This window comes from Myotis brandtii, unplaced genomic scaffold, assembly GCF_000412655.1.
Source record: "Myotis brandtii unplaced genomic scaffold, ASM41265v1 scaffold929, whole genome shotgun sequence".
NCBI classification, from domain to species: domain Eukaryota; kingdom Metazoa; phylum Chordata; class Mammalia; order Chiroptera; family Vespertilionidae; genus Myotis; species Myotis brandtii.
Window position 1 is genome coordinate 663,971 of NW_005371832.1, and position 25,022 is coordinate 688,992.

Here is a 25,022-nt window from a genome sequence, read left to right on the forward strand (position 1 = left end):
GAAGCCATTGGAGGGTTTGGAGCAGACAAGTGATAGGATCTGATTTATGCCTTAGAACACACTACTCTGGCTGCTGGGTAGGGGCTGTGAGGAGGGGGTTGTTAGGAGGGGCAGGAAGACTGGTTAGGGCCTTCTGCAGTGGCCCAGGTGAGAGGATACGGCCTGGACTGGAGTTGTAGTGGAGGTGATGAAAAGTGGTTGATTCAGAATATAGTTTAGAGGTGGAGCTGATGGAATGACCTACTAATAGATCGAAATGAGACCTAGATGTCAAGAATGACATCTAGGTTTTGGCCTAAGCAACTGGGTAAATGGTGATGCCATTACTGCAGTTGAGAAGGGATTTGGGAAGAAAATCAGTAGTTTGGCCTTGGCCTTGCTAAGTTTGCCATCTGAGGATAGATGTCCAGTAGGCGGCTGAGTTCATGAATCTGAGTTCTGGAGAGAGTCCAGGCTGAAGATGTAAGTGTGGAAGCTGTCAGCCTACAACTGGTATGTAATGTTGGGGATGGGGAGAATGTGGGTAGATGAGAAGGGTATCAAGAACAAGCCTGGGAAGCCCCAAGCATGTAGAGATTTGGTAAAATGGAGGCGATGAGCCATCAGTGAGGTTGGAGTGAAACCAGACAAGTGTGGGTCCTTGAAACCTGAGTGTTTGGAGGAAGAATTCACTTGGCGAACCATGATGAATCTGCTGGCAAGCTGAGTAACGAAAGCAGGTCATTGGTGACCCCTGTACAAGCCTTGTCCATGGAGTGATGGGGATGAGCATCCAATTGGAGTAAGTTGAGGCGAGAATAAGAAAGATGAGGACACAAGACAGGTTTGAGAATGGTCAGTTATTTATTGTTACCCTAGAAAAATACCCAGATTTAGTAGCTTAAAGCGAAGACAACATTTACTTTGCACACAAATCTGCAATTTGGTCAGGGCTCTGCGGGGAGATTGTGTGCTCCATTTGGTATCAACTGGGGTGTCTGGGAGGCTGGGCCTGGAGTCACTCACTCACCCACAAGTCTGATGGTTGAGGCTGGCTGACAGCCGGAATCCCTGAATGTGCCTGAGCTTCCTGACAACATGGCGTCTGGGTTCCGAGGGCAAGTCCTGAGAGAGCCAGGCCTAGACCCTATCACCTTTGATGACCTAGCCTTGGAAGTCACATGGTGTCCCTCTGCCCATCCTCTTCGATGAGGTAGCCACAAAGTGCCATCGGGTTGAAGAGAAGGAGAAGTAGACTGCCCCTTGGTGGAGGAACACGTGACACCAGATCTGTTGCTGTGCCGTTTTTGGAAAACAGATCTGCCACAGAGGGTTTTGTTGTAAGAGAAGCCAAAATTAGGACAGTAGATGGAGGGGATGGCGGGCAGGGCCAGTGGATCCAGGGGTCCAGAGTGCCGAGGGACCACAATATTTTAAATTTCTTTTTAAGTGTTGTAATTTCTTTCAAAATCAGAAGGATGAATTTAATCTAGTCTGGGCTGGACTGGGTTATATTCATCTTTATACCAATGAGTGATAAAATATTTTAAATATTTATGTAAGTAATACTTATTTATTCCATATTTATCTTGTGACCCATGAAGGTAACGTGCGTAGGCCCATGAAGGTAACGTGCGTAGGCCCATGCAGGTGGTAATGGGACCCTGAATGTGGCGTCAGGGCAGGATTTTTGTTGTTTGACTTTGTTTTATTAATGGTGATACTAAAGCTTGTCTTCAGGTGGGAATGATCCATTAGAGAAGGAAAATCAGGATGCAGAAGAGAAAGGAATCGTTGTGGGGAGGAAGTGCGGAGAGCTGAGCCTAGAAAACAAGTGGAGGACCTGGCAGGCGAGAAGCGGGGAAGGGACGCTGCTTCCGCTGAACCAGGAGGAGGCAGAGCACGTGGTTCGGATGCAGGGAGTGTGTCCGGTGGGAAGATGAGGTGGCTGTCTGATGTGTCTGATCCTCTGAAATGAAGCTTGACAGGTCATCAGCTGAACGTGGGAGGGAGTAAAAGGTTTGAGGGTGGGAAGTATGTGGGATAGTCATCCCAGGGAGGGGAGAGGAGGTCGGCAGGGAGGCGTAAGCTTACTTGTGTGTGCAGCCAGCATGACTTTATGATTGTTTCTGTGTTCAGCCTCCTGGGTGCAGGCGAGGTGTTAGCACAGTTAGTGGTTAGCTTTAGCCAGGGTCAGGTTTTGCCAAGTGAGCAGTTAGAGGGAGAGAGGGGTGCAAAGGTCAGGGTCATGGCAAGGAAACGTCAGGTGTGTCAAGCCGTGGGTAAGGACAAGAGGAAAGCGGGATATAAGCGGGGCGACAGATGTTTTAAAAAATACAAGATCAATAGGTTGCGAGTCTCAATGCGGCTGGAGACTTGTTGGAGTGCAGGTGTTAGGATACATGAGCTAGAAGGAGAGGTGATGCTGTTCGAATGTCTCGGAGGGGGGACAGAAGTGCCTGATAGCAAGGCCTAGGAATGGCTCCTAAACTGTGTGCATTGGAAGGACCTGGAGGGCTTAAACAGATGGCTGGGCCCACCCCGAGTTCCTGATTCGGTAGGCGAGGTGAGGCCTGGGCATTTGCATGTCTAACAAGCTCCCAGATGCTGCAGCTGCGGGCCGGACCTCAGCGATGGGAGGCCTGTGTGGGATGGAAGGAGAGCTTCTTGGAACTAAGGAGATGAGGATCTTTGAGGCCAGCTTGTGGGATGGTCAGCTCTCCACCTCAGGCTGTCCCTGAGCGATGCTTTGAGACACACGTGAAGTCACTAGTGAATAATGGCAACAAGGATGAGTACATGGAGGGGTGGAGTCGGACATGGCTTCGAAGGGACTGGCATTTTGAGGGGGAAAAGAGAAAGGGTGGAAGCAATGCTTAAGAGGAAGGAGGAGACTGGCCTTATTCTCCAGACCCTGAGGGGTGGGGGCTGTGGGGGAAAACCCACCAGCACTTTGCAGGATGACAGGAAGTGCAGTTCCTACTTCAGGAATGGGGAGGAAGGTAGAACAACGGAGAGGTTAGGGACGCATGGAGGCAGGGAGCCATGAGCACCCAATGGGAGGCAGGCGGTGCTGCCCCAAAGACGGGCCGTCACTGGAATGACTCCCCCTAAATTCTAGAAAAATCAGTGCTGCGGGTTTTCTGATTTCTTGGAGGTATCATTTTTTATATTGCATTAAAATAAGCATGAATATAAAATTGACTCAAAAACAAATTTGCATACACCTTTAGTATAAAAGTAAGAGACTTCAGAGATATCTTAAACCGCGCTCCCAGATCCTCCTCAGGCGGAGAGAAAATAGCAAAGCCTCCAGGTCTTGGGTGAAGGGTGTTGGAGGGAAGCATTTGTACTTTAAACTGGAAAGTGGGGAACTTCCAAGACTCAAGGGGGCGATCTGTATTGTGCCGGGGACTGAGTTAGCTTCGGGCACAGCTGCTCACCTAGAGCCCTTCAAGTTGTAGGTGCTGCTGCTTCTCACTAGGCAGCATGGAGGGGCTGAGCCCAGGAGCGCATGTCTCCCAGATGGGCCTCTCTGGGGCAGTGTGGTGCCCAACCAAAGGGACAGGGAGCGTGTGGGCCATGGAGGGTCTCAGCCTGTCTTCCCAACTGGTCTTCGCTCTCTCCTCCCCTCAGGTTCCTCCCTTTCTCCCTCTTCAGAATCTTCTGGGTGGCTTAGCTGAGTGGTTGACAATATGAAGAGGAGGGGTGCGGCTGGGGGAGCTTAGCAGGCTGGAGGGAATCTTCTAATGATCTTAGGACGCTGAGCTGGCCTGGTTCTGTCCACCTTGTCACCTGCGCCCTATACCGCCCATCATGTTCAGTTGCCCGGGAGATGGTGAAGAGGCTGGCTAAGCTAAGGAAAGGGAGGGAGAGGGCCCTAACCTACGAATCGACCAGCAGCAGCCGAGAGGAGACAGACCCTTGCTCCCTGCCGTTCCGGGGCCAGGATGGGGCAGCAGTTCAGCTGGGAGGAGGCGGAGGCGGCGGGCGAGATGGACGTGGCGGAGCTCCAGGAGTGGTACAAGAAGTTCGTGGTGGAGTGCCCCAGCGGCACGCTCTTCATGCACGAGTTCAAGCGCTTCTTCAAGGTCACAGGCAATGAGGAGGCCACCCAGTATGTAGAGGGCATGTTTCGAGCCTTCGACAAGAACGGGGTAAGGCACCCTGAAGGGGGGACTGGTGGCCCGTCCACTTGGCCCGTTTCTCATCCTTGTGCTCAAGGAACAGCCTCGCGTGGGCTCCCCGTTCCCAGTCCTCCTGCTTTTCCTCTCTCTCCACTCCCCTCACCTTTTCTGTCTCACTCTTTCTCCGAAACTCTCCTCCTCCCTCTCCCATCATTCTGTGCCTTCCCGTCTTCTCTCCCCTCCTCTCCATCTGCCCTTTCGTCTGACTGTCCCTGTCTCCACTCCTGGTGCTGAAGGTGGGCTGGGCAGCGGGCACACTGTTTACAGCCAGGGCTTCGCAGCCTGAGGACCTGGTTTCCACCCCCACCCGAGCCCCTGTCACTCTAAAGATAAGGAGCAAAAGAGCTGCCCAAATGGGACGAGCGTGTTGGCATAGACCCAGAGCTCCTCCTCTGCTTCTGAGTCAGCAGCAAGCCGGCGAGGGCGTGAGCGCGTTTGTTACTTCAGATTAAATGATGAGAAATGGGGGCAAAAGGAAGTGAATTCACCTGCCCACAATCAGCTACTCAGGGGTCCAGACTCCCAGACAAGTGTGCCTGCCTGGGAGGCAGTTTGTGTTTTATAAAGAGAGAAAATTATTTTTTTAAAAGTAGGTCCTATGTCACAAAACTTACTATCCTAAGTCGATCTTCCTTGTTCATCTAAAAATTCAATATAACAATTCAGGAGCCAAAAGAGATTATTTAGCCCAGGTCCTATGCCACAAAACTTACTATCCTAAATGTGTCGATCTTCCTTGTTCATCTAAAAATTTAATATAACAATTCAGGAGCCAAAAGAGATTATTTAGCCATGGGCGTAATATAGCTGGGCCCCTTATATCCCATCTGGTCTTACAAATTAGCATATACATTCATCAATTTCTTTTTCCTTTCTTTATAACTTTTATTTTGATAGGATTTCAAATTTAAGAGCAAGTTGGAGACATTACGCCCTTTATCCCTAAGTATTTCTGTGTTTCTTCTAAAAATGAGGTCATTCTTTTAAATAAGCTAATACAATGATTAAAATCAGGAAATTTTGCACTGATATAATTCTATTATCTAATTAACAATCCATATTCAAATTTGGTCAATTTGTGCCGATAATGCCCTTCTATGCTTTTTTCCCTTTGGTGGTGGGGGGTGATCACTCATTGCATTTACTTGTCCTGTCTCCTTACCCTTTAATTTGGAGCCTTTAATTTCAGCTTTTCTCTGTCTTGTTTGACCCTGACATTTTAGATCCGGGTTGTGCACTTCTAGCAGAAGTGCTGCAGAAGTGGCCTTTATCCTCGGTGCCCGATGTCAGGGGGCAGGTGACGTTGGTCTGTCCCTTTCCTGGGGTTGCTGACTTCTCCATTTGGTTATGTGGTACCTGCTGGGTTTCTCCACGTTACTATTTTCCCTTTGTAATCAGTAAGCATCTTATAGAGCAGTGATGGCGAACCTTTTGAGCTCGGCGTGTCAGCATTTTGAAAAACCCTAACTTAACTCTGGTGTCGTGTCACATATAGAAATTTTTTGATATTTGCAACCATAGTAAAACAAAGACATATTTTTGATATTTATTTTATATATTTAAATGCCATTTAACAAAGAAAAATCAACCAAAAAAATGAGTTCGAGTGTCATAGGTTCGCCATCACTGTAAATATAGAGGGTGCTTAAGACAAAGCAAATATCCTGTTGCTCATCCAATTTTCACCGACTGGGTTGGGCATCCGCTGTTGGTTTTCTAACTCCACCATCCCTTCTCAATGGACATTCCGCTGCAAGGAAGAGCTTTCCTAGGAGGTGTGCTAAGTGCCTCTCTCAGGGACTGAGCCTTCTTTCTCTCCTCTTCCCGCTTAGTCTCCATGCCCACAATCTTTATATCAGGGAGTCTCATTTCTGGGCAATTGGTCTGAGATTTCTGGGGCAAATAAAATCAAAAGAGTTCATAGATCTAGGTCACACATCAAAACCTGGGGTGACAGAAATGGGTGTGGTGGTGACCAGCAGGGATGACGCACTGGAATGAAGAAAAGGGTTGAAGCTCAAATGTCACTTGGGACCCTTATGTAACATGCACTGGGGTCAGGGCTGGTGCACAGGTGCAGTCACTTCAGGGAGAAATGGGGCAGATAATCCCAGAGCCGATCACACGCCTGTCACTTCTGCTCCTGCCGCTTGAGTAGACAGGTGTTTCCATCATCCTGGGCTTCTGGGGTAATTAAGGCTGACGAGGGGAGGGCGGTGCACAGGGATGAGATTGGTCCCAGCCGGAAGCTTCCCAGAAAGGGCCCTGGGGTTCCCGGTAGCCTCACCGGGGAGACCACTTGTCTGAAAGGGGCTCCTCTAGAACATGCCTCTTGTGGACAAGAGGTTGGGGGAGGAAGGACCTCTACCCTCAAGGTTCTTCTGGCCGGTCTAATCGTCAAATAGACAAGAGACAGATTAGCAAGAGAAAATAAGCAAATTTAATTCCTCCTCCAGGAACCCCACATACAGGGGAGCCAGAGACCTCGCATGCATGGGCACGGGAGGTTCAGAGACAAAGGGAATGCGGGAACAAGACATCCTGAGCTGGGGATGAGCTAAGGTGCCTTGGGGGCTCACAGGGTCATTGCAGGGTAAGAAGAGCAGATGTTCAGGAAATCGCAATTCGTCCGGCAGTATAGATAGCTCAGAAGAGGTTATCACTGGTAATCAATTATGGACAAGGCCCCAAATTCCAGTTCTTCTAGGTAGTCAAGGGAGGGGCAGACATTTCTTTAGGGCCCACATGCAATGGATACTACTCAGCAATAAAAAGTTGCCTTCAGTCCTAGCCGGGTTGGGTCAGTGGATAGAGCATCAGCCTGCAGACCAAAGACTCCCAGGTTCAATTCCAGGCAAGGGCATATACTTTGCTTGCAGTCTTCTCCCTGCCTGGGCCCTGGTTGGGGCTGCAGGAGGCAACCAATCAATGTGTTTCTCTCACATCAATGTTTCTCTCTGTCCTTCCCGCTCTCTCCCACTCTCTCTAAAAATCAATGGAAAAATATCCTCGGGTGGGTTTTAAAAAAATAATAAATAAAATAAAAACAACTGGAATTATAAGAAAAAAAAAAGTTGCCTTCAGCCCAGCTGGTGCAGGTCAGTAGTTGAGCATCCACCTATGAACCAGGAGGTCACGGTTTGATTCCGTTCAGGGCACATGCCTGGGTTGTGGGCTTGGTGCCCAGTGTGGGGCGTGTAGGAAGCAGTCAATCAATGATTCTCTCTCATCATTGATGTTTCTATCTCTCTCTCCTCCCTTCCTCTCTGAAATCAATTTAAAAAAATGTATTTTTTAAAAAGCCAATCTTGAAGGATTGCACATTATATGATTCTAACGCTATACCATTCCCCAAGTGATACTGTTACAGTGATGGGGAATAAAAAGCCAATCTTGAAGGATTGCATACTATATGATTCTAACGCTGTACCATTCCCCAAGTGATACTGTTACAGTGATGGGGAACAGATCAGTGTTTGCCAGATGTCATGATGGGGAGAGGAACGTGACTATTAACAGGTAACAAGTGAGTTTGTGTCGAGAGTTACTCATATCTACGAATGTGATAAAAATTTCATAAAACTATATACCTGCAGCCCGGCTGGTGTGGCTCAAGTTGTTGAGCGTCAACCCATGAACCAGGAAGTCACAGTTCAATTCCTGGTCAGGACACATGCTTGAGTTTTAGGCTTGATCCACAACAAGAGGCAGCCAATCAGTGATTCTCTCTCATCATTAATGTTTCTATCTCCCTCTCCCTTTCTCTCTCTGAAATCAATTTTGAAAAATACATATTTTAAAAAATTGTTTTTGGAAATTAAAAACCCCAAAAACAAAAGATTATACACCTGCAAAAGCAGTACACCAAAGACGAGTGGGGGGTGGGGACAAACAGCCACTGCTAAGAATCTACCCCCAAGAAGCCACCAGAGATGTTAGAGAAATACGAGTGTACAAAGATGTTCATCGTGTGGTGTAAAACATTAAACCCACGTTCAGAAAGAGGGGGTGTCCCGGACACCTCAGAAAATGAAAGGTATGATTTTAAATAATAATACATATTAAAAAAATTGTTTTTGGAAATTAAAAACCCCCAAAACAAAAAATTATACACCTACAGAAACAGTACACTAAAGACAAGTGGGGGAGTGGGGACCAACAGCCACTGCTAAGAATCTACCCCCAAGAAGCCACCCACCTACAGCCCGGCTGGTGTGGCTCAAGTTGTTGAGCGGCAACCCACGAACCAGGAAGTCACAGTTCAATTCCTGGTCAGGACACATGCTTGGGTTTTAGGCTTGATCCCCAGTAGGAGGCAGCCAATCAGTGATTCTCTCTCATCATTAATGTTTCTATCTCCCTCTCCCTTTCTCTCTCTGAAATCAATTTTAAAAAATACATATTAAAAAAATTGTTTTTGGAAATTAAAAACCCCCAAAACAAAAAATTATACACCTACAGAGAAACAGTACTAAAGACAAGTGGGGGAGTGGGGACCAACAGCCACTGCTAAGAATCTACCCCCAAGAAGCCACCAGAGATGTTAGAGAAATACGTGTGTACAAAGATGTTCATCTTGTGGTGTAAAACATTAAACCCACGTTCAGAAAGAGGGGGTGTCCAGGACACCTCAGAAAATGAAAGGTATGATTTTAAATAATTTTGAAGAATGGGACATCTATAATAATAAAAGGGTAATATGCTAATTAGACTGGACCTCCTTCCATATGACCTTCTGGATGAAACCGGGGTTGCGAGGGAAGCCCGGTTCCCAGGTGCCTGCCGGCGGCTGGAGGGAAGCCCAGGTCCCGGATGAAACCGGGGTTGCAAGGGAAGCCCAGGTCCCGGGTGCCAGAGGAAAGCTGGTGCCAGTAGTAGGGGGAAGGAAGGCCTACTCTTGCATGAATTTCATGCATCAGGCCTCTAGTTTTAAAATAAAAATCCAGGAACTGAAACTATACCTACAGTCTGATCTCAATTATGTAGTACACAGTGGGGGGAGAGGGAACAGAAGAACTATATAAAAGATACAGAATAAACACTTCAGGTGCTGAGATGGGCTCCTTTTGTTTTCTTCTTGGTTGATCCAGAGGCTTTTATGCTGTTTTCCCCATTTCCTGCCGTGTTCTCCTGTTGCTCACATCTTGCTCACCCAGGCACCCCCATCTGGGGCTGGGACTCCGGGTGGCCTGACCCAATGAGACAGAGGTGCTCTGGGCCGGCAGCACCATTTCTGATTACACAGTCATGGGAATGAGACACTCCTGGGGAGCTGATGACTCAGGTGTTTGATTTGGAGAGTGAGGTCCCCGCCCTGAAATACGCCCCGTGGAGCTCAGCCTGAGACCGGGGCCCCACTGACCCGCTGCAGCCACCACCAGCAGCCTCTCCCCTCACACTCCTCCAGAGTCACAGCAGGTTCCCCAGCCTCTTGCTCACTGCTGTTGGAATCATCGTTGCCGTCACATTTCTGCTGGGGGAAAGTTTGGTTTCCAGCTCAGGGTCACCTCGGAAGTGACCTGTGCCCTCCTCCTTCCGCTGGCCCCTTAGCACCTGAGCTCTGTCTCCCGCTTCCTGGGTGGGGGTGGGGTGCAGGCCTATCCTTCAGTGTCAAGTCCACGTGGGCCTAGGTGAGCAGGGCTGCACGGCCTGTCCCTTTCCCCGGGCACCAAGTGAATGAAAGTGCAAAAGAAATTTTCAATGTGAGCACAGCTTTCTAATCTTTCAAAACTACCTTGGTCTCAAATTCAGATTCAGTTGATCATTTATTCATTGATTCATAAATATATTTTTAATATATTTTTATTGATTTCAGAGAGAAAGGGAGAGGGAGAGAGAGAAACATCAATGATGAGAGATATGCTAGTTGACTGCCCTGCCCTCAGAGATGGTGGTGCCCACAGCCACAAGATGGCAGTGCCCAGTCCCCTCAGCCCTGCCGAGGAGGCAGTCTTGCGGCAAGTGCCTGCCTCTGGAGTCCCCCAGTCCTCTCCACCCCCTAGCTGCCCAGGGCTGGCCCAAGGTGCAGGTAAGCCTCGGATAGCGGCTGCCTAGCTGCCCAGGGCCGCCTGAGGCATAGGCGAGCCTCGAATAGTGCCTGCCCAGCCACCCAGGACTGCCCGAGGCTCAGGTAACCAGGGCCGGCTGAGGCTTGCGCTGCCGGCAGTGGCAGCAACAGAGGGGTGATGGGGCATCGCCTTCCCCTGATCATTGGGTCACCTCCTGCCCCTGAGGGCTCCCAGACTGTGAGAGGGGGCAGGCCAGGCTGAGGGACCCCCAGCCTGGAAATTTGGAGAGTGAGGTCCCAAAAGAATTTTCATGCACAGGGCCTCTAGTTTGTAAATATTTTTGAGATCCTGACTCTGCAGAAATGGCAATGTGCTAGGCATGGAAGAGAAACAAAAGCAATGTAACCCCTCTCTTGTTTCCAGAGCACACATTAGCTAGGGAACGAGGCTTACTTAGGAAGCAATTGGTGCCAATGCCAGAGTAAGTCCCAAACTGCACAGAATAGGAGGCAGGTGCTGTGAATGTGAGAGGAGGGAGGGATCACTGGCTGAAGTGGTCTGAGAAGGAAGGCTTCCTAGAGGAGGGGACCTTTGAGCTGAGCCTTGAAGAACAGGTAGAACTGGGTGATCATGGAGAGGAAAGGATGCCAGCGTGGAGAACAGCATGAGCAAAGGTGCAGAGGCCAAACGTATTGCAAGGATGAGGCAAAGCCCTGAGCTTGTGGCAGTGGATGGTCCAGAGTAGGTGCCCACCTGTGCCCTGGAGGTGGGCAGTGGACCAGGAGGGCTCACAGCTCCCACTCCCAAAGCAGGACAACACCATCGACTTCCTGGAGTATGTGGCAGCCCTGAACCTGGTGCTGAGGGGCACCCTGGAGCACAAGCTGAAGTGGACCTTCAAGATCTATGACAAGGACCGCAACGGCTGCATCGACCGCCCGGAGCTGCTCGACATTGTAGAGGTCAGTGCCTGCCCCCTGGTGGTCAGTGTGCATCACAGTGACCGGTCATTCCGCTGTTCGGTCGATTTGCATATTACCCTTTTATTTATAGGATTCTCTTTTCCTCTCTGAATCTCCATTTTCCTCCGTAAAGTAGTGTTGAGATCATCACAGTGCCATCCAAATCCCTCATTTTGTTTTTTTTAAGACTTGTGTTTTGTGCTTTTGGAGGTTTTTGGTGGGTTGTTTTTTTTTTAATCCTCATGCTTTTATTGATTTGAGAGAGAGAGGAACAGAGAGAGACAAGAGAGAGAGAAACATTGATGTGAAAGTGAAACATGGATGTGCGAGATCATCACAGGGCCATCCACATCCTCATTAAGAGGGCTTTTGTTTTTTTTAAGACTTGTGTTTTGTGCTTTGGGAGTTTTTTGGTGGTTTTTTCTTTTTTTAATCCTCATGCTTTTATTGATTTTAGAGAGAGAGGAACAGAGAGAGACAAGAGAGAGAGAAACATTGATGTGAAAGTGAAACATGGATGTGCTGCTTCCCGCACGTGCCCAGACTGGGTATCTAACCCACAACCTGGGCACGCGCCTGCCCTGTCAGTGCGCCGGAGGGAGGATGCTCCAGCCAGCTGAGCCACACCCGCCAGGGCTCATTAGAGGTTTTGGGTTTCATCTTTGGGGCTCACAATGGAACCACAGGTGGCATCGGGGTGGGGCGGCATGTGCGGTCAGGATCCCCAGTTGCAAGTAGGCCAGTGGGACCCGGAGGCACATCAGTGTTGGTTTGGACCTGGGTCCTGTGGGCCCCGGACGGACGCACAGCTGGGGAGCAGCACTGGGGAAAGGGTGCGGGCACGTGGGTTGGGGGAGGTGCGGAGTTTGTAGGGCCGCCCACCCCCTTATGCCTCTGGGCTTCCTCCACAGGCGATTTACAAGCTGAAGAAAGCCTGCAGGGTGGAGGGGGAGGCCGGGCAGCAAGGCCAGCTGCTCACGCCCGAGGAGGTCGTGGACCGGATCTTCCTCCTGGTGGATACGAACGGAGACGGTAGGAGGGGCAGAGGTGGTGGCCCACCCGTAGCGCCCCCACTTCCTGGCCGTGTGACCTGGGCAGACCCCTCCACCTGTCAACTGGTGTCCTCATCTGCGAGCTGGGTGTGCAGAGGACGCCAGGAAACAGCAAAGGGTGTCTAGCCCATGACGTTTGTACGAGCCAGTAAGACTCCTATGGAGTGGCTGGTGGAGGCCGGGCCAGCGAGAGGGTGGGAGCTTTGGAGACGGGCAGACGGATGGTAGGATGGCACATGATCTCTCAGCCTGGTCTGGAAGCAGGTGATAATGGCTGGGAGGACTAAGTGGGTAATAAAGCCCAAGGCTGTGCAGGGAGGCAGCTGTTGGGAACACGCCCAGAAGAGCCCTCCAGAGCGTGCCCAGGGCTCCACGGGCAAAAGGAACACTTCAGTTCATTCGTGAAGAAGTCCCTTTAGAAAGCCTGGAAGGCTCCAGGAGAACCTGGAGCATCCCAGGCGCTGGGCTTAGGCTCCTGTGTGAGAGCTGCAGGCCCCCTGGGGAGAAGACCTCTCCTCTGCCCCTCCTCTCCTCTCCCCTGCCCCCTGCCCCGTCTCTCCCCGTCTTCCGCACGCCCATCTCTCCCGCCCCTCTCTCAGGCCAGCTGTCTCTGAATGAGTTCATCGAAGGTGCCCGCCGGGACCAGTGGGTGATGAAGATGCTGCAGATGGACGTGAACCCCGGCGGCTGGATCTCCCAGCAGAGGCGGAGAAGTGCCATGTTCTGAATCCACAGGCCCCTCCCAGACTCCAGGCTCAGCAGGTGTCCAGAGCAGTGGCGGGGAGGTGGGTGCTGGCTCAGCCCCCTCATGCCCACTCAGCTTATCCCCTTCAGCTGCTCCTGGGCTGGGCAATGATGAGGCTCCCACAAATTCCTACAGGGTTCTTAGCTGGAAGCAGGGCACATGGAGGGGTGGGGTCCCACAGGCCACACTAACAATGAGAATGCCTAGGTCCTAGGAGGTAGGGCCTGAAAGTGTTGAGTCTGAAGAAAAGACGCATCTGCTGTGTGTGATGGGGGGGGGTGTAATTATGTCCCCCCAGATCCTGAGGAGTGTTCACAGAGGGCGCTCACCTCCTCCCCAGTTGCCCCCACCTGGGTGCCCGCGGGGAAACTGGCGAGGCAGGCTGGGCTCTCCCGCCCTCAGAGGGTCCGCTGCGCTGCTTCCCCAGCCCCCGCTGCACCCCACCCCTCTGCTCCCCTCCCTACCCCTGGTGCCCACGCTTGCCTCTCCACCGCCCTCCCCAGCATGGCCCTCCCACGATTCCCACGATTCCCAGCCACAAGCCCAGCACGTCTCCTTAGCGAAGGGAGACACCTTCCCTGCCTCTGGGGAGAACTGGGGGCCTGACGACCTGGGTTCTAGGTCAGGCTTTGCCTCCACCTGCTATGTGACCCCGACGGCCATTTCTCCTCTGGACCTCGGTTACCTGGTCTGCACCGTGAGCGGGACTGGACTAGACCCTCAGTTTTCAGATGATTATTCTTTAGATTTTGAATTATTTTTGTTATACAAATTCTGTGCACAACCCCGATGTAGAAACTAGATTAAAAGGGAGGCGCTCTGGTTGAAGGGGGCTGAGCGACTCAGACCCCTCCCACCGCTGGAGCCAGAGGCACCTCTGAGAACGCGAGGCCTGGTCAGTGTTACCCAGCGTTACCCACCTAAAGTGGGACCTGGAGACACGCTTGCTTTACCGTGAAGAGGTATGTCTTTATGCTGATGCACGAAAAATAAAACCAACCTGCTGAACCTGTGGTTTCGTAGGTCTGATATTCATATAAAGGCTCCTATAGAAATTTTAGGTGAAAAATGGCCGATTTAAAAAAAGTAATAATCCAGGTGGGACACAGATATGCCCCAAGTCATGAAGGTGGTGTGTGGGTGACGATGGGGAACGTCCTTATTCTGTCCAGATACCCTCCCAGCTCTGACCTTCAGGATTTCCCAACAGGCAGCCACCAGAGAACAGAAGTGCCAGCTCCCAGTGTTTCCAGGCTGCCCGCATTGACCATCCCTCCACGTCCGTGCTCAGGCCTGGCTGGCTTCCAAGGGGTGGACAGGATGGGTGTGAGCAAAATGCACCCTCTCACCCTCCCAGGGGGGCTCTCTGCAACCAGGGGCTTCACTCCCTTCTCCCCCTTTTCTCCCTCCTGCTGCATTTTTATTAACTCCATGCATACGCCCCCGCCCCCACCCTCCACACACACCCAGCGAAGTGAAGACTCAAAGCCCAGAAGAGAGAGCATCTTGAAAATGGGCACAACTGCTTCAGCCTGTCTCTCCCAGGTCCTCGGACAGGTTTTCCTAAAGTTGGGGTGCGCACAGAATGGGCAGGAGGCCCACCCGGAACAGGTTGCCCCACTTCCCAACTGATGCCAGGTGTCCTGCAGCAGGAGAGACTGACGGGAGGCCAGGGATGGCCCGGCCGCCTCAGTGAGTCACAGAGCTGTGGGGCCCAGGCCGCAGGCACCGCATGCCACCAAGTAGCCAGCAAGGGAGTAGGAGGTTTGCACGGTCACTTCTGAATAAATACGGATTTCCTCTGGATAATTGAGGACTTTCTATACTACCACCTCACCCTCCTTCACTGCTTTGGCCAACATCCGACTCAAGCATCCCTTCTTCCCACGGGGTGTGAATGCGCGCACGTGTGGCTGTCATTTGGTCATGATTCGGATCTGCACTCACATCCAAACACTCCATCCTCATCTCCTTGGTAGCACTGTAACCTCTTGAAGGAGGTGTCTCCCTACGCCCCACAACTGGGGCTCTTGGAGGTGCTCCCTAAAAATGGATATGACGACCCCTTATTGTTTCAAATTTGGTAAAATGTAAATCCTAAGAGACACCCCCAATTTACACCTAAGAAAACTCCTCCCCATGTCACACGGCCCCCACATGGGACACAAACACATCACAGAGCATGCACCCTCCAACCTCCCCCACACATCACCTTCTCCACATGCAACCCCAACTCCTCTTCACATTCACAGTCAGGGGCCACCTCTGTGAGGCTGTCTCTGAGTCCAACTCACTCACAGTTTCCTGTGCCCCTGCAGGAGTCCATTCATAGCTTCCCTTAGCATATCATCATAATAAAAGGCTAATATGCAAATGGTCGTCACATCGTGATGTATGACAACCGATCAGCAGGGACCTGAGGCTGCGTGGTGCCTGGCTGGGTGGGGGACCTCAGGCCGTGCCCACCGCCCAGCAGGGCTTGACGGGGGACCTGAGGCTGTGCCCCCCGCCTGGCGCCAGGCCAGGGGACCTGAGGCTGCGCCCCTCGCCCAGTGGAGCTTGACAGGGGTGGGGCCCGCTGGGTCTGGATCTCGCCCAATGGGGGTGCGGCTGGCTGGGTCTGGGTCTTGCGCAATTTTGAGGCACCGCGGGTATGTGGGGACTTGACTCTGGGTCCCGCAGCGTGCCCCATACTCTGACAGGAGGAACATTTTCATATACATTTTACTAATTTTCTTTCATCTCTGACACTTCTATTTTAGAGAAAGGGCAAATAGCAGTATTAAAATATTTCCTCTAATTAATCCCCTTTTAATGTGCATGAATTTCGTGCACCAGGCCACTAGACTAATTTTCTTTCATCTCTGACACTTCCATTATAGAGAAAGGGCAAATAGCAATGTTAAAATATTTCCTCTAATTAATTCCCTTTTAATGTGAATGAATTTCATGCAGCGGGCCACTGGTTTTATTATAACGAACTTAGCCTGTGAGTTCCTTGAAGATGAGGCTCCTCTTCCCTGCACATCTAACATCTAGCCTTAGTACATAGTAGGTGTTCAATAAATGCTTGTGGAGTGGGAGGGGCAAATCCATGCCAAGCACACACGATGGCTCGATGGTCCTGGGGCTCCTTGCAGCACCAGGATGGAGGCTGCAGCACAGGCCCTGGAGGGCTCCATCAGATCAGCCTCGCGCTTCCATGTCTAGAGAGTGGGCCTGCAGAAGCTCAGGGGAGAAGCTGGGGAGGTGCCAGACGGGCAGAGGGCTGCCGGGTGCCCCCAGCAGGAAGAGTCACCACCAGCTGAGTCACACAGAGGAGGTTCAGCAACTGTGCTTCACCATCCCCACCTCCGGACCCCCACCCTGGCCCTGCGCTACCACCGTGCTGCCCAGCGAGGGGAGCTGAGCCCTGAGTTCAGTAGACTATCTAGGGGGTAAAAGCGACAATGGTGACACCAGCACCACCACCAGCACCGCCACACACCCCTCCCCACGCAGAAGCACCTGGGGGCGGTTCAGCCGGCTGCCTCAGCCGCCCCGCCCCCGGCCCCCTCCTGGTCCTGCTCCCCGTTCTGGAGCCTGCGCACAATGCTGGTGAGGTCCAGGCTGCGCGTCAGCGTGTCCAGGAGCATCCGGTCCTTCTGGACGCCCTCCATGAACTCCTCCAGGGACAGCTCCCCTGGCGGCCAGAAAGGGAGTCACGAGGAGGAGGGGTTGTCTCCTTGGCAGCATTGCACCAGGGCCCAGAGCTGGAGTCTCTCAAGGGGCACAGGCCACTGCTGGGGACGCAGCTGTGAGGGGGGCAGGCAAAGGAGCCAGAGAGCAAGGTCTGGTCCAGGAATCCCTCACACCCGGGTCTGTGGCTGGGACCCTCCACCCTGGGGCCCCCTCCCCGGGGGACCCCTACCCCGGCCTCCTCACCATCCCCGTTGACATCGATCCTGGAGAACACCGTGTCGGTGAACTCCTCCGCACTCATGGTCGAGTCGCTGCAGGGGTTAATGGCTCGGATGGCCTGGGGGGAGGAAGAAGTGAGAGGGCCCCTCCTGACTCAGCCTCGCTGGTGCGGGGGCTGCAGTGGGGAGTGGAGGCAGAGCTGGGACTCAGGAGGAAACTGAGGCCCAGAGAGGGGAAGGAACGTGAGGGTCAGAGCTGCCACCGGGACCCTCCCTTCCATCCTGTCCCCTGCAGGGATGACAGCTCTGCCCACTGAAGACCCAAACCCGTCTAAGCCCCCGGCCGGCCCTCTGCACCTGGAGTTACCCGGATGATGGTGAGCAGCTCGTCGCGGTCGATGCATCCGTTGCCATCCACGTCGTAGAGCTTGAAGTACCAGCGCAGCTTCTGTTCCACCTTCCCCTTGAGGACCAGGCTGAGCGCCGCCACGTACTCCATGAAGTCGATGTAGCCGTCCTGGGCGGGGGAGGCCGCCTTGAGCCCTCTCCCACCCCTCCTGAGACCCTCCCCCTTGGTGCCCACCCCATCTGTCCTGGCCACCCAGCGTCTGCCCGCCTGCCCCAGAGGCTTCGGTCCACTCTGACAAGCTACCCCCGGCTGGGCTGCGAGTGGCACTTGGGTTGTAGCTGTCACTGCTGCTTCCCTGTGCTTCTCAGACTCGAGCCCTTCCGGCGGGCTTGTGGGTGGGAGAAGAGATGTGAATTCCCAGGGGTGGGTGGGGGCTGGGTGAGCTTTTCCCAGCTCGGTGAGGGCAGGAGGTAGATGTGGAGGCAAGGGCTCAAACCTCGCTTTTGCCTTCTGTGAGAATCCTGATGGTACCTGCCTCTGTGGGATCGTCTTGGGGTTACAGGACAGCAGCACCCACTCTGCTGGGCCCCGGGCAGGGGGTGGGGGGGGGCCTGGGTGGCTTCCCGAGGGAGCCGAGGCCCTCATCGGCTCTTGGAGAGGTTGGCCATGGGGGGAGGGGGTGGCACAGACATTCCTGCAGGGCATTTCTTTAGGGTCCCCCGAGTGTTCACCTGCTGACCGTCTGCTGGCCCTGCCAGTCCTACCATGTTCTCTGTCCCCCTCTCCCCAAACCGAGTGAGGCTGGCGAGGGAAGCCTATCTCGCAGGCAGGCTGCGCCCTGGTAAGGGCGGGAGCGCTGGGTCAGACACATGGACTCGGGGTCCAGCCCCCACTCCTCCGCTCACAGCCAGGACTCGGGGTCCAGCCCCCACTCCTCCGCTCACAGCCAGGACTCGGGGTCCAGCCCCCACTCCTCCGCTCACAGCCAGGACTCGGGGACCAGCCCCCACTCCTCCGCTCACAGCCAGGACTCGGGACCAGCCCCCACTCCTCCGCTCACAGCCAGGACTCGGGTCCAGCCCCCACTCCTCCGCTCACAGCCAGGACTCGGGACCAGGCAGTCGCTGAGAAGCATGAGGAACTCTTTCACAGGCAGAGCTGCCTCGTTGGGTAGTGAGCTCCCTGCCACTGGAGTGCGCAAGCAGAAGCTAGAGCAGTTACCAGGGATGTGGCAGGAGCTGGGCCGGACGGCCTCTGAGACCCGGCTCTGTGCTGGCCTTTGGCCGTAGGCGAGGCCTTAGCCACGGTGAGCCCACAGCGAGGACTGTGATCTCAGTGAACATCCGTGTGCTGCCCCGTGTCCCAGGGCTTTTGCACACGCCTTAGCCCCTAGGATGCTCGCCCACCCGCCTCCCAGGACCGCTGTGGAGCGAGGCCGGAGGCTCGGAAACAGCTGAAGACGCTTCCACTGCGGGGACTTGGGGTGAGGATGCCTTTGCTTTTCGTTTTTACCTCTCTGTGTTGTTGGACACTTTACAACGTGCTGTATGACTTGTGCAATTTGTTGTTGTTTAATGGCTACAAAGGATCGATGGAGGTTCAATGGAAAGATATGGGCTTTGCTTTCAGAAAGCCCTAACCGCGTGGCAGGAGAGGGGTGACCTCCGACGAGCACAGCACGCGGCCGCCTGGAGGCGCAGTGTCCTCGCTCTGAGGTGGCAGTGGCGGTGTGCACGCTCCCAGACCGTGCGGTGGCTGAATCAGAATGACATCCAACAAGCTCGCTGCTTCTTAGTGCTTCCTGCGCTGAGCGTTCTACTCGTTTCGCTCATTTAACCTCACAACCGCTCCCAGGAGCTGGGAGTTTTGTCCCCATTTTCAGCTGAGAAAGCTGAGGCTGAGAGAGGTTAGGCCGCACAGCCAGGGGGTGACAAGTGCTTGCCTGGAACCTGGGCCTCCTCGTCCCACCCGGCGCTCAGACGCGGGGATGGAAAGTTCACGCTGGTTTGGACGCACCGGTGTGACTGCCGGGCCCAGCCAAGCCCTCGAAAAACTTTGAAATAAGCAAAGCCTATGTTTGTCCCCCGGGTCACACTCCCACTCACTCTGCTATACCCCCAACCCTCCTCTCCCAGCACAGCACCCTCCCCTAACTCAGGGGCTGGCAGACACTTTCTGTAAAGGGCCCGATGGCAAATATTTCCATTGCCCCCCAAGGTAACCACGTGGGTGTGGTGTGTTCATCTGTAAATGTAGGCCCACGGGCCATGCTTGCACACCCAGCTCTAACTCCCCTCTGTATCAATGTCCTAGCCAACCTGCTCGCCTGCTCTGTACTCAGGACAATGGGACTCAGACCATCGGTGTCCATGAGGCACTTGAGATGTTACAAGATGCTCTTCACATAAATAGCTGTTTTTAAATGAATGTTGGTGTGAAATATAAAACGAGCCATAAACTCGTGAGTTCGCATACATCCATTCACTCAGATAACAAATCCCTACAAAGTAACCACTGCGCCCCAGGCACTGATTTTAAACACTCCCTGCCCTCACGGAGCTCACATTCCGGCGGGGAGACAAACATAAGCAGAGTGGCTAAATGCTGCTCAATATCATGCGTTCGAAGACAAGACGTGCTCTGGGGTGGGACTAGGAAATGCAGGGGTGGGGCTGCTCCCAGTAAAATAGGGTTTGAAGCAGGAGGTCAGGGCAGGAGACATCTGAGCAGAGACTGGTAGCAGGGGAAGGTGTGAGCCAAGCAGCACCAAAACCCTAAAGTGGGGGTGGGGGGGGGGCATGTGGCATAATCGAGGAAGTCAGGTTTGGGACAGACCAGGTGGTGGTTGCATGTGACAAGGATTAAAGAGAGGGCATATGCATGACTCGGGTTGGCGGGTTGCCCCTGCCTGGTGTCATACGTGGGATTTTAGAGGGTATTTATGGAGACATGTCTTACCCCAAAGGATTTCCTTAGTACGTGAGAAGCTGAGCTATTTGGGGGCATTGGGTGTAGGTATTGAGGCTCTTTTCTGCCTGTTCAGGAATCACGGCTGCTTCTGGGAGAGTTGGGAGGCCCAGCGTCCTGATGCCACCCCTCCAGGTCTCCATGCCCCAGGCTCCCGTACTCTGCTCCCTTGCGCCCCCTTCAGGAAAGCCCTCATGATGCTGCCCTTGAGGCTGGGACTCAAAGTTCATAATCTGCTTTGGCCCCTTGACCCCAAATATTAGCGAGTTTTAAATAGCTCTGAGCCCAGCTTTCCCTAGAAGCCCCGCCTACATTGGTGCTCGGCTCTCTGGGTGGTGAGAGGAGCTGGGAGAGCTCCGGGCAGCCTCTCCCCAGCGTGCGCTGGATACACGGCAGGACATCCTCGCATCTCACCTTTCGAGGGAGTGCCAGCCGGGTGGGGACCAGCCAGGGTGGGAAGACCCGCTCTGGGTTCTCCCACCACTACATCCTGACTGAATTGCTCCAAATAAATGCAAGATTTGCTATTGAAAACTAACAAACATTCTAACTAACGCTCCGACGTCCGTGGCAGATACAGGTGACTAAGCTGAGGCTGAGGGGCAGAGAATGGGTTCAAGGTCACCCAGCTGATGAAAACTAGGGGCCCAGACTCACGGTGCCTAACTCCTTTGTCAGTGTGCCCTGTAGCTTATCCGGAAGGCTTCACCCAATGCGTCCAGGTGGTTCCTTGAGGAGACTTACAAGTTGACCCACTTGAGAAAGGGAACTGAGGTCACTGGGTATTTTGGAGTTGGAGTGGCCTGGATTCCCTAGTGGCCAGCAACCCTGCCTGTCCCCAGACCTAGTGTCCACAGACCATCACGGGTGACCCCAGTAACGTGGGCCTGCCCATCCCAGTTGAGGAGACGTACAAGTTGACCCACTTGAGAAAGGGAACTGAGGTCACTGGGTATTTTGGAGTTGGAGTGGCCTGGATTCCCTAGTGGCCAGCAACCCTGCCTGTCCCCAGACCTAGTGTCCACAGACCATCACGGGTGACCCCAGTAACGTGGGCCTGCCCATCCCAGGCCAGCCGGGGGTTGGACCCTCCTCACCCTGCTCTCTACTCCCCGCCCCTCCTTCTGCATCCTTGTGAGCTTCTGTGCAAAATCACCGCATGCAGCATCGAGCACCTAGTAGGTGCTCAGTGACTGTCCGGGAAGTGTTCACACTTGTTCTGGAGTAAATCTGAATGTGCGTGTGGGAGGCAAAGGGAGCCATTCCGCTCCGTCTGCGAGGACCCTAACCTGGGACCTGTCTGCCTTCCCCTGGGAGCCAGGGCAGGGATGGTCCGCGTCCTTCCGCACCCAGTGCCTGGCTCTCAGTAGGTGCTCAGCGAGTCTGAGACCAATGTCCCTAACGTGGGCATTCAACCTCCCAGGTAAACAAAGACCTGTATAAATGAAGCCCTCCTCAGTAGACCCTGCTGTTCTCACATCTCCCCCCCGCCCCCCAACGCTGATTGGGGCTCCCTCCATCACCCCACACCCAAGCCCCTGCTCACTTTGTTGAAGTCAAAGGTCTCAAACATCTGCTCCACATACTGGCTGGTCGACGGGCTCAGGTTCTTGAGGCCAAAGAACTGGCGGAACTCGTAGAGGGTGAGCTGGCCCGAGGGGCACTCGGTCATGAACTTCTTGTACCACTGGTGGCACTCGGTGCTGCTCAGCTCTTCCACCGACTTACCCTCCATCACGTTGCCCATCGTCCAGGCCTGCGGAGGCGGACGCCTGAGACGGACCAGCCCTGTGCCCCACTTGCCCTGCACAGGACGGCTTGGCTTTTCAGAACTGGGCCCTCCTGGCTCACAGGCCTGAGTCCTGCAGATCTGAGCAAGGAGGGAGCTGATGAACCGGTTCAGGGAAATGTCGGGAGGAGGTGAGCAGGAGAGCGGAGGTAATGGGGCTGAGCAAGCCTACACCCAATCCAGGAGATGCCAGAGAACCGGGTACAAGCCCCCACTAAGTCCTTGCCGGCTGCTCGCGGGGGAGAGGAGTGAAAATAGAACCGGCCTTGGAGGAGGGAGGCCCAGGATTACAGCCTCGAGCTGGAGATGAGAGGATTTCCTTACCCAGTGGGCAGCCTCCTTATCCCTTCTTACCGGACAGAGCAGGTGCCAGCCGGCAGCTGTTCTGATCCTGTGACCTCCACTCCCTTCCCGTCCTCTTTTGGGTGGGCTCCTCCCTCGGACATGGAGTGGAGGTACATTGAAATAGAGCGGTTCCCCTCCAGAGCTGGGCCCGCTGGGGGCTCTTGACAGGGCTGCTGCGTACAGTTACCAGGCTGTGCACGGTGCTTGGCCTCACAACTGAGGGGTTCCAGTCCCTGCATGATAGCTCACATGTGAGAGCACTTGCGTGATGCAGTGCGGCTTCCAAGACGAGTCGGAAGCAGCCAGTGGAGGGGACGCCCTCCTACAATACCCTGCACGAGCGTTTATGGCCATGCACACACACTCACCGCTCCTGTCCTGGCCACACTGTCATGTTCCCGGAGGCTGCATCTTCCCATCCTGGGAGGCTCGAATTCAGCCCTGCATCTGACACCATCACCTCCCAGTGGCCTGGGGAGTGTGTGTGCGTGAGCGAGAGGCGGGCACACGCATGCATGGGTGAGCTGTTACCTGCTGGTCCTGGGAAGCTCCCAGGCCAAGCCGCAGGGCCCATCTTTGCAGCAACAGCTTTCTCTGACCCTAGTGGGATGTTCTCTGGCCATAGACTAACAGCGGTTCATTGTGGAGCCAGCACCCAGGTGCGCTTAAGTGGATGCTACCGGGAAAGTCCGGCTCTGCCCCTCCTCGACTTGCCCCTCCTCTACACGGGGACCATGCCTGTCCCCTACCTCAGCCAGAGGGAACCAGCACCCACATTCCTGCTTCCCCAGCAGCACTTGGACTGTGTCCAGGTTGTGACTGGTGCACTAGCACAGAAGTGTTTTTTACACGTGAGGAAGGGGTGCCTTGTGGGGGTGGTTTGTTACCTCAGCTAATCTACCCTCTCCTGGCTGATACAACAAAGACTGTCATCTTAAATACTGCACAGGCCAGCCAGTGTGGCTCAATGGTTGAGTGTCAACCTATGAACCGGGAGGTCACAGTTCAATTCCCGGTCAGGGCACATACCCAGGATGCGGGCTCGATCCCCAGTGTGGGGCATGGAGGAGGCAGGCGATCAATGTTTCTCTCTCATCATTGATGTTTCTATCTCTCTCTCCCTCTCCTTTCCTTACTGGAATTAATAAAAATATATTTTTAAATAAATAAATACTGCACAAATGTCACGAGTCTTTCTAGCAGCGCCAGCTGCGTGCCTGGCCCTCCCACACTGCCAGGCTGCAAGGAGAGGATTCTTTATTCCAGGTGCAAAGCACTGTTTCTTCAGAGTGAAGGGAGGTTTTTATATTCACGTGTATGTATGTAAATGCACTTATATGTACATAAATGTATAATATAACTATATAATGACATCAGTATACTTACATGTGAATTAACTTATATAAGTGGTATGCAATCTATGTTACATATATTATATATCAGAGTACATGCATAATATCTCAGAATTGGCCAGGTGATGCTATAGTAACAAACCATGCTACAACCTCAGTGGCTTAAAGCATCACAACTTTATTTCTTGCTCACACTACTTGCCGGGTGACCTTGAGCAAATGCCTTAACCGCCCTGGGCCTCAGTTTCATCCTTAAAATGGAGATAAGGGTGCCCACCTCACAGGGCTGGTAAGAGGATTGAGTGAATTAAAATTAATGAGTGAAAAGCATTTAGAACCGGGTCTGGAAAAAAGAGTTAGGGCCCCATATTGGCGGTCGCTGTATTATTTCGTATCTGTTACGGGGGTGGCGTGCTATTGACTTAGGATCTAGGTGCAGTGACGTTGCATCTTGGGCACAGCAGTGTCCCCGGATGGCAGCCAACCTGTCATCTTGTCCCTTTAATCCCATCAACCATGGCCCTGCGCTGTGTGTGGTGGGGGGACAGACATCCACCTGTGGTCGGGCTCCAGAGAAGGTAGAGGCCTCATTAAAACCTCATTAGATTCAGCCCCATTCCCCCCTCCCCGCCCCTTGCCTGCCTCTCCCACAAGAAGCTGGAAAAGAGAATTGTTTTCTTAGCCTCTCTGGCAGCTAACGTGGCCACATGACATGGTTCAGCCAAAGGAATGTAAGGGAAGGTCTGCCATGGTTTTCTGGGAAAACGCTACTTTCTTGATAAGAAGTGATAACGAAGCAGCTGGGGCTGCCTGCCCTTCCCCTGCTTTTGGCCTGAATGTGAGTGTGATGCCTGGACTGCAGCCGCCTTCTTGGGACCATGAGGCTATCAGCAGAGGGAAGGCCACGAAATCCAGAGATGTCAACCTTGGCTGTTGAGCGGCTGAGCCCATGGCCATAACCACTGCCTCTGCACAGCTCTGGTTGTGTTTGGAAAAGAACCCCCTCTTCATTTAAACAAAACAAACTCGAACCCTCAGAGGCAGTGTGAGAATGAAGGCACCAGGAAGATGGTGGTTCGCATGCAGTTTTGTGTAAGAATGTCAGGCTGTGGCTCCTGGGAACGGACAGACGGGAGGGCCAGGGGCCTGCAGGTCAGCTCAGAGGTGCGCCCAGCTCTGTCCAGGACGGACAGTCACCACCTTCCCACCGCAGGACACCCACTGTGGGCATCCACAGGCTGTGCCCTCTGCCTGGGCGAGGAAAGGGGTCCCGAGGGGTGGGGACCTGTGCCCCAGCCCAGCAGCCCTTCCTCAGGTGAACACCCCCTTTCAGCAGCTCAGGACGCGTAGGAACCAGCAGAGCAAGACCCTGGCACCTGGGGCGGGGG

General features: G+C 53.5%; 2 protein-coding genes across 4 annotated transcripts in view; one reads left to right on the forward strand and one right to left on the reverse strand.

The window, feature by feature from the left end:
• Window positions 1-3,707: 3,707 nt before the first annotated feature.
• Window positions 3,708-15,298, forward strand: GUCA1B (guanylate cyclase activator 1B (retina)). Of its 3 annotated transcripts, none has more exons than XM_014533021.1 (5): window positions 3,708-4,136; window positions 10,984-11,136; window positions 12,048-12,168; window positions 12,788-12,950; window positions 14,144-15,298. In XM_014533021.1, the coding sequence occupies exons 1-4, from the start codon at window positions 3,930-3,932 to the stop codon at window positions 12,913-12,915; spliced, it is 609 nt and encodes a 202-aa protein (XP_014388507.1). In that variant the 5' UTR covers window positions 3,708-3,929; the 3' UTR covers window positions 12,916-12,950; window positions 14,144-15,298. The 3 variants fall into 3 exon arrangements, with proteins under 3 accessions (XP_014388507.1, XP_014388506.1, XP_014388508.1); XM_014533020.1 differs by lacking the exon at window positions 14,144-15,298 and adding an exon at window positions 13,498-13,941 and having other exon boundaries at window positions 3,709-4,136; window positions 12,788-12,956; XM_014533022.1 differs by lacking the exon at window positions 14,144-15,298 and adding an exon at window positions 13,498-13,941 and having other exon boundaries at window positions 3,718-4,136; window positions 10,987-11,136; window positions 12,788-12,956.
• Window positions 15,299-15,835: 537 nt separating this feature from the next.
• The window catches only part of GUCA1A (guanylate cyclase activator 1A (retina)), a 23,093-nt gene continuing 13,906 nt past the window's right edge, over window positions 15,836-25,022 (reverse strand). The window contains exons 2-5 of the mRNA XM_005885791.2: window positions 21,695-22,166; window positions 17,200-17,349; window positions 16,858-16,951; window positions 15,836-16,615 (exon numbers count right to left, since the gene is read on the reverse strand). Of these exons, the coding sequence (XP_005885853.1) occupies window positions 16,452-16,615; window positions 16,858-16,951; window positions 17,200-17,349; window positions 21,695-21,895 (609 nt within the window). The 5' untranslated portion in view covers window positions 21,896-22,166 and the 3' untranslated portion in view covers window positions 15,836-16,451. The remainder of the gene's footprint in view (window positions 16,616-16,857; window positions 16,952-17,199; window positions 17,350-21,694; window positions 22,167-25,022) is intronic.